Source organism: Prinia subflava, chromosome 16, assembly GCF_021018805.1.
Source record: "Prinia subflava isolate CZ2003 ecotype Zambia chromosome 16, Cam_Psub_1.2, whole genome shotgun sequence".
Taxonomy (NCBI): Eukaryota; Metazoa; Chordata; class Aves; order Passeriformes; family Cisticolidae; genus Prinia; species Prinia subflava.
In genome coordinates, this window is record NC_086262.1 from 2,173,547 (window position 1) to 2,187,173 (window position 13,627).

Consider the following 13,627-nt stretch of genomic DNA (forward strand, 5'->3'; position numbering starts at 1 on the left):
GTCCTTCTCCTTCCACAGAATACTGATCTGCTCTCAAGACTGCTAACACATTCTAATGGATAGAGCTCAAGTTTTGACAACAAAACCTCCCCCCTGAAGCTGAACTTTTTATCCGTGAGGAAGCAAGTCCTTCCTGCTCTCCATGGATGGGGGATGGTCCCTTCACCATTTCAATCCACCACGGAGACAGGAAAGTGAAGCTCAGCAAAAAAAAAAAAAAAGGCACCGTGAAATATGAAAAAGCACTGCTACTACCTCAAAGAGGAGCTACAGTCAAAGGTGTTAAGCTGAAGATGTTACCAAGGAGAAATCAAAAATTTCCAACGACACACTAGGACACAGAAAAGGACTACAAACTGATACTTGAAGAGATAACCAGGGGAAAAGGGACAACACTCAGGAAAGCCTCAAAAAGACAAAGCGCTCATCTTTACACACCTGCGGTGCATCGGTATGGGCGGGCGGCTCTCCCGCGACGAGCTCACTGCTCAGGCCGGGCTTCTCGCACGACTCCCCGCCCAGCAGCTCCTCCGCAGACAGGACGGGCACCGGCGGCGGCGGCCAAGCCGCCTCGGGCACGGCGCGGGCCGGCGCCGCCACGCACAGGTTGTAGGAGTAGGGCAAGGTGCCCTCGCAGAAGTCGGCCGGGAAGGCGGCGCCGGCCACCGAGAAGCGCTGCGCGCCCAGGCAGCGCAGCACGGCGGGCGGCCCGGCCCGGCGCAGCCGCGCCAGCACCAAGAGCGCCACGCTCAGCACCAAGAGCGCCGACAGCAGCGCCAGCGCCAGCACCAGGTAGAACTGCAGCTCGGCCGCCGCCGCCTCGCCGCCCGCCGCCCGCTCGCTCAGCTCCGGCAGCGCCTCCTGCAAGCTCTCGGCCAGCACCACGTGCAGCGTGGCCGTGGCCGACAGCGCCGGCTGCCCGTGGTCCTTCACCACGGCCACCACGCGCTGCTTGGCCGCGTCCCGCTCGGACACGGCGCGCGCCGTGCGCACCTCGCCGCTGTGCAGCCCCACGCGGAACAGCGCCGGCTCCGACGCCTGCACCAGCTCGTACGACAGCCACGCGTTGCGCCCCGCGTCCGCGTCCACCGCCACCATCTTGGCCACCAGGTAGCCGGCCTCGGCCGAACGCGGAACCACCTCGAAAGGCGGCGCCGCCCCTCCCGCCGTCGCCTCTCCTGGCGCTGCCGCCGGCCACAGCACCCGCGGCGCGTTGTCGTTGCGGTCCAGCACGAACACGCGCACCGTGGCCGTGGAGCTGCGCGCCGGCGCGCCGCCGTCCTGCGCCCGCACCGCCACCCAGAACTCGCGGCACTGCTCGTAGTCCAAGGAGCGCTGCGCGTACAGCGCGCCGCTCCGCGCCTCCACCGACACCGGCGGCGCCGCGCCCGCCGCGCCCGCGCTGCCGCCCGCCAGCCAGTAGCTCACGCGCCCGTTGGCGCCCGCGTCCGCGTCCCGCGCCTGCACGCGCACCACCAGCGCGCCCGCCGCGTTGTTCTCCGCCACGTACGCGCTGTACGCCGCCTCCTCGAACACCGGCGCGTTGTCGTTCACGTCCGACACCTCCAGCACCAGCTCCCTGCTGCTCCGCAGCGCCGGCCTGCCCCGGTCCCGGGCCACCACCGTCACGCGCTGCTCGGCCGCCTGCTCGCGGTCCAGCGCGCTCGCCGTCACCACCTTGTACGAGCCGCCCGACGACGCCACGATCGACAGCGGCGCCTCCCCCGACAGCTCGCACGACACATGACCGTTCTCGCCCGAGTCCCGGTCCCGCACTTTCAGCAGGGCCACCACGGTGCCGACCGGCGAATCCTCGGGCACGGAGCTCGACAGTGACAGAATGGTGATCTCAGGGGCGTTGTCATTTTCGTCTGTGATTTCGATCTGCACTTCGCAGTCATCGGTGAGCCCACCACCGTCCGTCGCCTCCAAGGCAAAAATGTATTTATTTTCGTTCTCAAAATCGAGGGGACCCAGCGTCCTGATCTCCCCGCTGCTGCTGTCGATAGCGAACAATGAGGGGACGGCGTCTGGAACGTTGCCGAAGGAGTAAGAGACCTGCCCGTTGGTGCCCACGTCCGCATCCGTAGCCCGCACCTGCAGCACGAGAGAATCCGGTGGCAGATTCTCCGGCACTCGCACCTCATAGACGCTTTTGCTGAACTCGGGAGGGTTGTCGTTGGCGTCTGTCACATTGATGCGAAGCTGGACAGTCCCGGACCTGGCGGGGTCACCACCGTCCACTGCTGTCAGGACCAGCTCAAAGGAGCTCTGCTTCTCTCGGTCCAAACCTTTTTCCAGCACTAATTCCGGCTGCTTTTTTCCTCCCGGCTTGTCTTTCGTTGTCAGCGAGAATGACGGGTCGCTGGTCAGTTGGTAAGTGAGCAGCGAATTGATTCCTGCGTCCGCATCCCTCGCCATTTCCAAAGGATAGCGAGTACCAGGAGGGGTCCATTCGCCGATCTCGAGATCCAGAGCAGCCTTCCTGAAGGTCGGGGAGTTGTCATTCACGTCCTCGATGGACACCTCGACATGGAAAACGTTCAGCGGGTTGTGCACCACCGCGTCGAAGCTGACAGAACAGGTCTCAGATGCGCCGCACATCTCCTCCCGGTCCAGCCTCTCGTTCACGTACAGGTTCCCGTTCTCCTCGTTCACACTGAAGTATTGCTTCTCCTCGCTCAGCCGCAGCTTGCGCGCCGGCAGCTCGTCCGCGCTGAGCCCCAGGTCCCGCGCCAGCGGCCCCACGAGCGAGCCTGTGCCCAGCTCCTCGGGGATGGCGTAGCGGACCCGCTCGGCCGCCGCCCGCCACCACACGCACAGCAGCACCGCGCCCAGCAGCGCTCGCCCGCCGCCCGGCCCGCGCCTCTGCCGCCGCCTCACCGCCATTCTCTGCCGCCAGCGCTCGCCGCGCTCCTGCCTCCTGCTGCTGCTGCGCCTCCCTCGCAGCCGCTCTCGCCGCACAGCGCAGCGCCCGCCGCAGCGCACACAGCCCGCTCGGGCCGCCTCGGACGCCGCTGCTCCCCGACAAGCGCCGCCTCTCGCCGCTGCCGCTGCCGCTGCCGGCGGCGCCGCTGCCGCTGTGGCCGGCGCCGGGCGAGCGAGCAGCCTGCGGGGGCAGGACGCTGCGGCGGCCGCGGCTCCAGCGCCGCTCGGCGGCGGCCAACAGCGGCACCCGGAGGCGCCGCGACGCCACTGCAGCCGCCGGATGGCCGCGCTCCGGGGGCCCGGACTGGCGCGGGGACCGGCGCTGCACCGGCACCGGGGTCTCTCCCCGACTGCAAACAGCAAAGGAAGAAGCGCTTCCTTAATTCGACTCCATGGCGTTTCTATCTCAGATTTGCTCTCTGGTGCTTTTAGGGCATTCTTTCGAGTCACACTGAATGTCAGAAGCAAACATTCATAGCGGGGCATGAAAAAATGGATTCAACTGCTCTAAATAAAATCACGGCGCACCTACATCAGCAATAAATGACAAATAAGGAAGCCATTAGGAGCTTTTTTGCACTTTGTTACATCTCGTGAATTGTCTCTTCTTAACCTGGGACTAATTAATCTGAGATATAGATCAACCTAAAGCACTGTAAGCAACCCTTCTGCCAAGACAGCAGAATAACATTTACTCTTTCTTTTTCTGACTCATGAAAGTTAATAATTTGCATCTCCATATCTGAGCTCCTCGCAATGCATTGTGCAAAGAAACGCTGGGTCATTTATAGAGCTAAACAATGCTTTCAGTTTCCAATTGAAACTTTTCTTTAAAGCTCATTTAATCCACACCTCTGCCATGAGCAGGATCAATTATTCCTATATTTGAACTTTTGAAGCATATAGAAAACGTCTCTGGACAATATGTTCCATTTTGTCACAACCCACACTGTGAAGCTCTCTCCTAATCAAAACTTCCCTTCTTTTGGGTAAAAAAACTTGTCTGCTCTCCTATGACCACCAGTCCTTGTAACAAGACCTCTGTCCATATTTCCTATAAGTATATTTGTAATTCATAAAGCAAAGCATTTTGAAAAGTCTACACAGAGTTATAATTTCTCCATTCTTGAAGACCTAAACTCCTTCAGTCCTTCTGCAGAGCAGAAGTGTTCCTCAGAAAAGTTCCATGCTCCTTCTGGGGACTCTAGCATTTCCATTTTGGATACTGGCCCACCAACTGCATGCAGTCCAGGCACTCACAAAAACAGTTTAGAGGGGGAAAAGAACCTCCCTCGACCTGTCAGGCAGAACCTTGACTTTTGCCCTCTGCATCTTCATGATGGCTGCACAGGGACACTTCTCCAGCCCATCCCTCACTGGCATCTCTGCCCTCTCGGGAATCAACTCAAAGTGGTGTCAGCTGCAAATTCTCTCCAGGGGCACTCAATCCCATTGTCCATGAAGGTTCTAAGCAGTGCTGGTCCCAGTAAGGACCCTTTAGGGACAACACCAGGCACTGCTTTCCAGCTGCACATTGAGCCACTGCCTAGAACTCTTTGGGTGTGACTTTCCTGCCTGTTCCTCAGCCATTTAACAGCCTCCAGATGATTGCCCAGCACGTTCCTCTGGGTCATGACATGAAGGACACTGCACACGTTCTCCCACTGGCCCCTGCTCTGTTGGAGTTCAGGATACGCCTCTGGCCACCCTGGAGGGTTTGGAGTCCAGACAAGGGGTCTGGGATCTGTACAAGGGGCTCAGCCAGCCTCACACAGAGCCCAAGAGGACGCTGCCTCTGATCCCTGGCCGTGGGAGTGAATGCCCATATTGTATGAAGAATCACAAGCTAAGAGAATTCAAAATAAGTGGTAGCTAGTTTATCACAGAGTGTAAATGTAGAATCTAAAATATTTACTATATGGGCTTGAAGAGACAAGATGGAGGAAGTGGGGAGTGGTCCTGCACTCCTTGTTCTTGTTCTTTTCCTCCATTTTCTCCTGAGTAGTATCACAAGAATTGGTTTAGAGTAGAAATAACATGTTAGCATAGGTAGTAAGTATTGGAAAGATTCTGTAAATAAAAAATATGTTTTGGATGGTGGCTGGATCAAGGGGACCGTACGTACGGTCTGGGACCCTCTGATCCGCCCCTGTCTGCCTCGTGTCCTGCTCTGCTGAAGATGCCTTGCAGAGCTGAGAAAGAACTGAGAGATAATGAAGAATAAACAACCTTGGAAACATGCACTAGCAGACTCAGCTTGTCTTCTCTGACTATGGCGTGAGACCTTTTGGGCAAGAGAAGCTCGAAAGATTTATTACCTTGGGGGAACTGCAACCCCAGGGAGAATCTCAGGGAACAGCAGCCCTGAGACTGCTCTGTTCATGGAAACCTTGGCGGGGCTGGGTGGCCACTCTGCACTTTGACCACTGCAGCACAGATGCTTCTGCATTTTTACACCACACACAAAGTGTTCCTGGGGGAGCACACATGCGCTTAGGAAACCCTTCCTCTTTCCACCTGGAAACATCCCAGCTGTGTGTGGGAACTCCACCTGCACTGGCCCAGCTGGCACAGAGGACACCTTCCACAGCAGATCAGACACGCTGGGCTGGAGCTCATGACAACAAGCACTGCAAGAGGGAGAAACACAGAGAAGTCAACACATGCAAGAACATTTTGTAGGTCTCACTGGCTCTGCACAAGCAACTCCAATCCCACTGGACTCCAGCAGGCACAGGCTGTGTTAGCTATGACACAGCACAAGCAAGGCAATGACCGACTTCTCCTCTGGCCTCACACACAGAGCTCCCCTGGCTTCTTCTTCTTCTACGCCATGCAGCTGCAAGGTTCTGCTTGTGGCCATCTCCTCACTGCTCACATTTCTCCTGAGATGATCATGCACTGCAGCCACACCCACAAGGGAGGTACATTTGTCTGATCACCACCATGATGATAAGGGACTGAAGGATTCTCAAGCACCCAAATGATAAACAACCATACTGAAAGATTAGCAATCACCCAACAGAGAATGGATCATCAAACCATTGGCTTAGAGGGAATAGTCTCCCCATCTTTATCTTGTGTTCTTTTCCACACAGATGTAATCTCTAGCAAAGTCATATTTCCATCTATTGTTCCCAGCAGTAACAGAACACAAAGTCACTCTCATATCTCCTGCCTTCCACTCCCACTGCAACAAGTGCAAGAGACATGAACACACCAGACATTGCTTTAAAAAGATAGGTTGTTGATAATAGTAAGTATACCCACATACAGAGTATATAAAGGAAAAATAAAATAGGAAAAAACCAAACAAAAAAAAACAAACAAGAAACCCCCCACCCAAACCATGAATCAGATAAGGCAAGGAAGCATTAGAAGACAACAAATTGCCAGAGATGCTGACTGACATCTTCTAGACCTTGATTTCAGGACTTAAAGTTGATCCCTCAGAACACCTGGAAGTCACTGACGCCTCAAGTTCCAAGTGTGGCCCTAAACACTCACACTGCACAGCAGGAGACGCGGCTCATTTGAAGAATCAGTCCTCACCTCAGCAACTGTGTCTACTGCAAGGCCTGCTCACCTTGCACAGTTACGAAACCATCATTTTAAACACCTTCTTATGGGCCTCTTCTCAAGTTAAATCTTCTGACAGTTTACAACAGATTCTCTTTTTGGTTCTACTTCCTATTCTTCCTATTTCCCACACAATTCTCTCCTAGGTGGCTGAAGTAAGGATTTGCTGAAAAACAATAGTCACTGTTTCAAATTGAAAAGTCCTGACCAGAGATGTGAAAATGAGCTGCAACCTAACCTGGAAAAAAAAGCGTGAAGGAAAGTGTATTTACAACTGGGAATAAACTATATCACAATATTGCATAGAGATACAGATGGATGTTTGTGGTTCCACACAAAATTCATTAGCTGTTCTACAGAAGAATTATGGTTCTACATGAAGGGTCACTGTAGAAAATCTTATTGTGGAGAACTGTCATTTGTCCCCCTGGTTTTGAAGACTTTTCTAAACCTTTTGTAGTGTTCTTCATACTAGAGTCAGACTTTTTACTTTATAACACTTTGTGCTACAAACAATAGCCATGTTTTGCTAACTGTCCTTCATTGTTTACATGTTTTAGGTAGCAGGAGGAAGTTGATTAACAGTTGGCTTGGCCAATGTGCTTTGAGAGCTGGAATTCCATCCTCCAATCCAGGGGCACCATAGGAAATGCATAAAATTGAGTTTTGTAAATAAACTCGACCCTTTTGCTGCTTTGCTGAAAAGTATGTCTTCCAGCAGTCCTTTTCATGTCATCTGTGACAGTCACTGTGCTACATGACAGAGAAATCAGGATCAGAACAGAACAGAAATGGCACTGGCTTTGGAACCAAGCAATAAATCAGTCATTTCTCAGCCAAACGCACAGAGATTCACTGATTTTCCTGGCACAGAACTGAGCTCTCACCCTCCTCACTCTGCATTCACAGCCTTTAGTCTCACCATCAACATATTCCAAAATTTTGGTTGTATCTTGCTCACAGAGAAAACAATACCTTGGGGAAATGTGTATTTCTGAAGTTGCATTTTTTTAATGAAATATTCCAAATCAGGCTGGGGGGGCTCTGGTCTGGTGGAAGATGTCCCTGTCCCTGGCAGAAGAGTTGGAACAACAAGATCTTTAAAGTCCTTTTCAACACAAACCATCGATTGATTCTGTGTTTCCCTGATTCTCTAATTACATGTACAGCTTCAAGGTATGGAGGAGAGATAATCTCCCTACTGGATAATTCCATGTTTTGGAGTTTGCAGGATTGCCAGGCACAATGAGGATCAAATTTACTCCTTGACAAGAAAACAAGAAAACAAACAACCCAACCCAACCAAGTCATCCAAAACCCAAAACGTAATCATCTCAGCCAAGAATGGGAAAACACCAGAACAGTGTCAATCATGGCCTCACATTTCAGATTGTGTCAACTGCAGTGTATACACAACACAGGAAACTCAATTGTAACTAATGCACAGGAGGCCTCACACAGGAGTTCACCCCAGACAGTCATTTCCTTGGACAGTAAGAGAAAGCTTGGAACAACAGATGTGCACCTCATCTACCAGAACAAATAGAACTTGAAACAATTAATTCATTCATTTTGAACTCCATCCAAGTGAACTCCAGCCCTGGCTCTCTCTCGGGATAGACAGACTTCTTCTCTCTGTCCAAAAATAATATCAAAGCAAATTTTGCATACAGACATCCGTAGAAGAAGAGCTGTCTGCAAAGATTCTCAGATCATAAGCATCACAGTTTTGATTATTCTGTTCATGCAATTCATGGAACAAGTGTACAACCTTAGATAGGCCATAAATTGTTACCAGCTCTGTCACAGACCCAGCCATCCAAGGAGCAGCTCAGAGGCACCATCACCGTTCTTCAGCACATGCACTCCTCACAAGATGTGTCACTGCCACCCTGCATGCAAAAGAATACCAAACCCAAACCAGGCCATTGCAGTCCAAATCACACAAGATAAAATCAGGAGACTCCTCCTGACTCATGTTCAGAAGGCCAGCAATAGCCCTGGGCATCAACAAAACACAGGCCATGTCTCCACCAGGGCCTCCTCACACACCACACCCCCAGCACTCCCCCTACCCCTTCACAGCTCACAGGGTTATCACAGATCTTCAGAATTTAGAGAGATTCCACCAAAAGGAAAGTTGCTCAGACTGGATCTCCTGACCATGGATAAGATTTGACTGCTCACACTACCTATGGGACAAGAAAAAGCATTTCTCACAGAGATATTTTAAAGAAACATGTTGATGCAAGTGTCTTTCTATTAACCTACGAACATGAAAGAACCATCTTCAGGTCATCAGGACAGTGAGACAGAAAATTATCACCTGCAGAATTGGAGAGCTCCCAACACTCTTCAGGGTTATAGAACTCAGAGTAGATGATTAGTGACTTTGTTTACAGGCCCCAAACACACAGCTTGATCTTCCCATATCGCATCTTTCATAGGTACAAAATTAAGATTTTAGATGACACAATTATGATGGCAAGCAAATAGTAAGAACCTCCCAGGGTTCTCCATGCAGATGGAATACATATCTTCTAGACAATGACTTGGGGAAGAAAAACCTCACATTGCTTCATCCTAGAGACAGGAACTGGACAGGGAATGGAGGAAATCATTCCCTGCAGTCTTTCAGCAGACATTCATACACAGCTCACACCACTCGAATTTCACACCCTTCACATCATCCCTGCTCTTCTTCCACCCACATCTCTTAAAAACACCTGACAGTGGAGGCCCAGCTCCCCAGACCACTTCTCTTCACACCACCAATCTCACACAGCTCTCTCTACTTCTCTGCACCGTGGAAGCTGCATTTGCCTGCTCCCTGAAGTTCTGTCAAGAGACTCCAGAGGTCTAAAAGGAGAAGCCCAGCAGTCTTTAGGGAGACACTGAGTCAGTGAATATCTGCACAGGGGGAATTGTGCCCACCTTCTATCTCCTGCTGCACCTTGAATCTCTCCCTTCCCACCCACGCAATTCCCTTCCCATGCTAAATATTTCATAGCCGAGGCTCTTCCAGCTCCATTTAACATAGTTCTGTCTTAAAAAACAAGGAAAAAACCCAAAGCAGTTTTCCCATTTCCTCCTGCATTTACTCCTCTCCGTAGAGATACCCACAGGCTTTTCAGAGTCACACCTTCAAGAGGATCCCTCATCTGCAGAACAGGCAGACATCATGGAGAACTTGTTGCCTGACCCAGTCCTCAGCTAAGGACAAAGATCAAAACATGGATAGAATTAAGGCATTCCCTGCTGACTTCCATTATGTATCTTGGAAAATGATAACAAACTGCAGAGCAGTTCCACACAAAGCCATCAGCATTTTGTTCAAGACACATTCAATCTATTTAGGCACATGTGTTCTTGGGAAGACACATGAGCTGATAAAGAGTTGTATTTCTTAATAATATGATATATCCATTCAGAAGATCTAATACTAATCAGAAAACATTCTACACAGCACAGATGACATAGCGGAAGACTAACTGGAACCTGAACAAATATCCAATTTTTGAGCTAATGAAGAGCCTGCCAGAAGCTGCCTTCTCCCCCCTTCCTTCTTCACTAATTGGAAGGCTGAGGACCGACCCCACGTCCACTCTAAGACAGCAACGGGCACCAGCACTCAGAATGTCACCAAAGGAAACTCTGCCTTGCTTTTCAGCAAAGTCTCCTATGCAAGCCAGGGAACACGGCAGGGAAAGGGGAGGATCGGGACAAAGCCCAGCGGAGAAAATGTGGGCAGATAAACTCACCGAGGGAGTGGAGGGAATGATGCCCACATTCGATCTCCTATTGCACCTTGAATCTCTCCCTTCCCACCCATGCAATTCCCTTCCCATGTTCAATATTTCATAGCCAAGGCTCTTCCAGCTCCATTTGACATAGCTCTATCTTAAAAAAACAAGAAAAAAACAAAGAACTTTTGCCATTTCCTCCTGCATTTCTGTCTCCACATAGAGCCACCCACAGGCTTTTCAAAGAGTCACAACATCAAGAGAATCCTTCATCTTCAGAACAGACAGACATCATCAACGACCATTTGTTGCCCGGCCGAATCCTAAGTTGAGAACAGAGATCAAAGCATGGATGGCAGAAAGCAATTCCCTTCTGACCTCCACTATGTATCATGGAGAATGATAAAGGCTGAGATCCACGTGCAGAGGAGTCCCATGCAAAGCCATCAGCATTTTGTTCAAGACACATTCAACACATTCAAGCACATGTGCTGCTGCGAAAGACACATGAACCTCCTAAAAAGTTGTATTTCTTAGTAATGCAATATATCCATTTGGAAGATGTAATATCAATCGGAAAACAGATTCTACATGGCACAGGTGAAATAGGGGAAAAATACATGGAACCTGATAAATACTCAAAACTCTGACCCAACGAACAGCCTGCCAGCAGCAGCCTTCTCCCCGCTTCATTCTTCACTACCTGGAAGGCTGAGGAGCCCATGTTGACACCATGACAGCAACGGGCACCAGCACTCAGAATGTCAACAAAGAAAACTCGACCTCGCTTTTCAGCTAAGTGTCCTATGCAAGCCAGGGAACACGACAGGGAAAGAAGACCCTTGGAACAAAGCCCGGCGGAGAAATTCTGGACAGAGAAACTCACCGAGGGAGCGGAGGGATCGGCGGGAAGGGCGGCGGCCACATCCTCCTCCCCGAGCAGCGGCGCGGGCTCGTCGGGCAGCGGCCGGGCCGGGAGGGTGTCGCAGCAGCTGGCGCCCGAGAAGCGCAGCTGGCTCTTGCGCGAGTCGGCCGTGAGCGACACGTCGTGCGAGTAGGACTGCAGGAAGGCGCGCACGCCGTCGATGCCCACGAAGTGCGACACGGGCACGCCGCGCAAGGCGCCGCTGGCGGGCGGCAGCAGCTGCCGGCGGCGCCAGCGGCGCAGGCGCAGCGCCAGCAGCAGCAGCAGGAAGGCGACGAAGAGGCACGACACGGCGGCCACGGCCAGCACCAGCCAGCGCGTCAGGCTGCCGGCCGCCTCGCCCGGCGCCGCCGCCTCGGCCGCGCTGCCCAGCTCGGCCAGCAGCTCGGCCACGCTCTCGGCCAGCACCACGCTCAGCGTGGCCGTGGCCGACAGCGCCGGCCGCCCGTGGTCCTTCACCACCACCACCAGGCTGTGGCGCGCCGCGTCGCGGGCCAGCGGCGAGCGCGCCGTGCGCACCTCGCCGCTGTGCAGCCCCACGCGGAACAGCCCCGGCTCCGTCGCCTTGGCCAGCTCGTACGACAGCCACGCGTTCTGCCCCGCGTCCGCGTCCACCGCCACCACCTTGGCCACCAGCGCGCCGGCCTCTGCCCAGCGCGGCGCCAGCTCCACGCCCGACCACGCAGCGTCCGAGCCCGCCGCCGCCGCCGAAGCCGGGTACAGCACCTGCGGCGCGTTGTCGTTCTCGTCCACGATCAGCAGCCGCACCGACACGTTGCTGCTCAGCGCCGGCGCGCCGCCGTCCTCCGCACGCACCCACAGCTGCAGCTCGCGCACCTGCTCGTAGTCCAAGGAGCGCAGCGCGTACAGCGCGCCCGTCTCCGCCTGCACCGACACGTACGACGACAGCGGCGCGCCCCGCACCCGCCCCTCCCGCAGCCGGTACCGCACGCGCGCGTTCTGCCCCCAGTCCGCGTCCGTGGCGCGCACCGTCAGCACCAGCGCGCCCGCCGCGTTGTTCTCCGCCAGACGAGCGCTGTAGCGCTCCTGCTCGAACACGGGCGCGTTGTCGTTCACGTCCAGCACCCGCAGCGCCAGCACCGCGCTGCTCTGCAGCGCCGGCGACCCGCCGTCGGCCGCCCGCACCGTCACGTTGTACTCCGACACCTGCTCGCGGTCCAGCTCTCTCGATGTCACCACACGGTAATAGTCCTCATAGGACTTCTCCAGACGGAACGGGACGTCTCTGTCTAGCGAGCAGCGCACATCCCCATTGGCCCCCGAGTCCCGGTCCTGCACATGCAGCAGGGCCACAACTGTCCCCGGCGGAGCATCCTCGGAGATCTCGTTCAGAGCCGACCTGACCGAAATCTTGGGTGCGTGGTCATTAACATCTGTCACTGTGATCACCACTTTTGCAGTGTCAGAGAGCTCTCCTCCGTCCCGTGCCTGCACCTCCAGTTCGTGGGAGGAGATTTCCTCGAAGTCCAAGTCATCCTTAACGGTTATTTCTCCTGTCTCAGAGCCGAGATAAAAAAGTTCTGAGGCCCGGTCTGAAATTTTATGGAATCTGTATTTCACATGCCCGTTCTGACCCTCGTCAGCGTCGGTGGCCGTGACGGTTACGAGGACGGAGCCCACGGGCACGTCCTCGGGCACTCGCACCGTGTACTCCGCCTGGCTGAACACGGGCGCGTTGTCGTTCGCGTCCAGCACCGTCACGCGGATCCGAGCCGTGCCCGTCCGGGCCGGATCGCCGCCGTCGCTCGCCCTCAGCACCAGCTCGTGAAACGCCGCCTCCTCGCGGTCCAGCGCCTTGGCCAGCACCAGCTCGGGACGCTGATCGCCGCCGGGGCCCGCCTGCACGGCCAGCGAGAAATGCTCGTCACCGCTCAGCTCGTAGCTCTGCAGGGAATTCCGGCCCGAGTCCGGGTCGTGAGCCTCGGCCAGGGGAAACCGCGACCCCGGGGCTGTCGTCTCGCTAAGTCGCAGCTCTGTTTCTGCCTCTCGAAAGCTGGGCGCGTTGTCGTTAATGTCCGTGATTTCAACTTCGATTCCGTACACCTGCATCTGTCCCTCCACTATCAGCTCACAGCGCAGCACGCATTTCTCCACCAGCCGGCACAGCTGCTCTCTGTCGATCCTCTCCGCCGTCACTAAATGTCCCGTCTTCCCGTGCAATGCAAAATACTGCGTCCTACCTTCCGAGACAAGTCGGGCGCCGCGATCTCGGATCTCCAGCAGCTGCAGCCCCAGGTCCTTGGCCACGTCGCCCACGAACGAGCCCTTGGGCATCTCTTCGGGCACCGAGTAGCGCAGCTGCCCCCACGCCGCCTCCCACGCCGCCAGCAGCACGGCCCAGAGCAGAGCTCGCTGCCGCCGGCCCCAGCGCCTCCCCGCCGCGCTCATCTCCGCCGTGGTCGGGATCACTCCGCCGCCGCTCACTGATCTG

At 54.5% G+C, this 13,627-nt stretch overlaps 2 protein-coding genes across 2 annotated transcripts; both read right to left on the reverse strand.

Annotated features, from left to right (window-relative positions):
* Positions 1 to 396: 396 nt before the first annotated feature.
* On the reverse strand, positions 397 to 3,041 carry LOC134559257 (protocadherin gamma-B5-like). Its single transcript, XM_063413862.1, has one exon. It carries the CDS (start codon positions 2,887 to 2,889, stop codon positions 397 to 399), a length of 2,493 nt encoding a protein of 830 aa, XP_063269932.1. The 5' UTR covers positions 2,890 to 3,041.
* Positions 3,042 to 5,543: 2,502 nt separating this feature from the next.
* On the reverse strand, positions 5,544 to 13,623 carry LOC134559258 (protocadherin gamma-A2-like). The gene is made up of 2 exons (XM_063413863.1): positions 11,137 to 13,623; positions 5,544 to 5,558 (listed from the first exon to the last, which is right to left on the reverse strand). The coding sequence occupies exons 1-2, from the start codon at positions 13,582 to 13,584 to the stop codon at positions 5,544 to 5,546; spliced, it is 2,463 nt and encodes an 820-aa protein (XP_063269933.1). The 5' UTR covers positions 13,585 to 13,623.
* Between the last annotated feature and the right edge of the window lie 4 nt (positions 13,624 to 13,627).

Coding starts and splice junctions, on each gene's coding strand:
- LOC134559258 (XM_063413863.1), bottom strand. CDS start 13,584: ATGAGCGCGGCGGGGAGGCGCTGGGGCCGGCGGCAGCGAGCTCTGCTC.
- LOC134559257 (XM_063413862.1), bottom strand. CDS start 2,889: ATGGCGGTGAGGCGGCGGCAGAGGCGCGGGCCGGGCGGCGGGCGAGCG.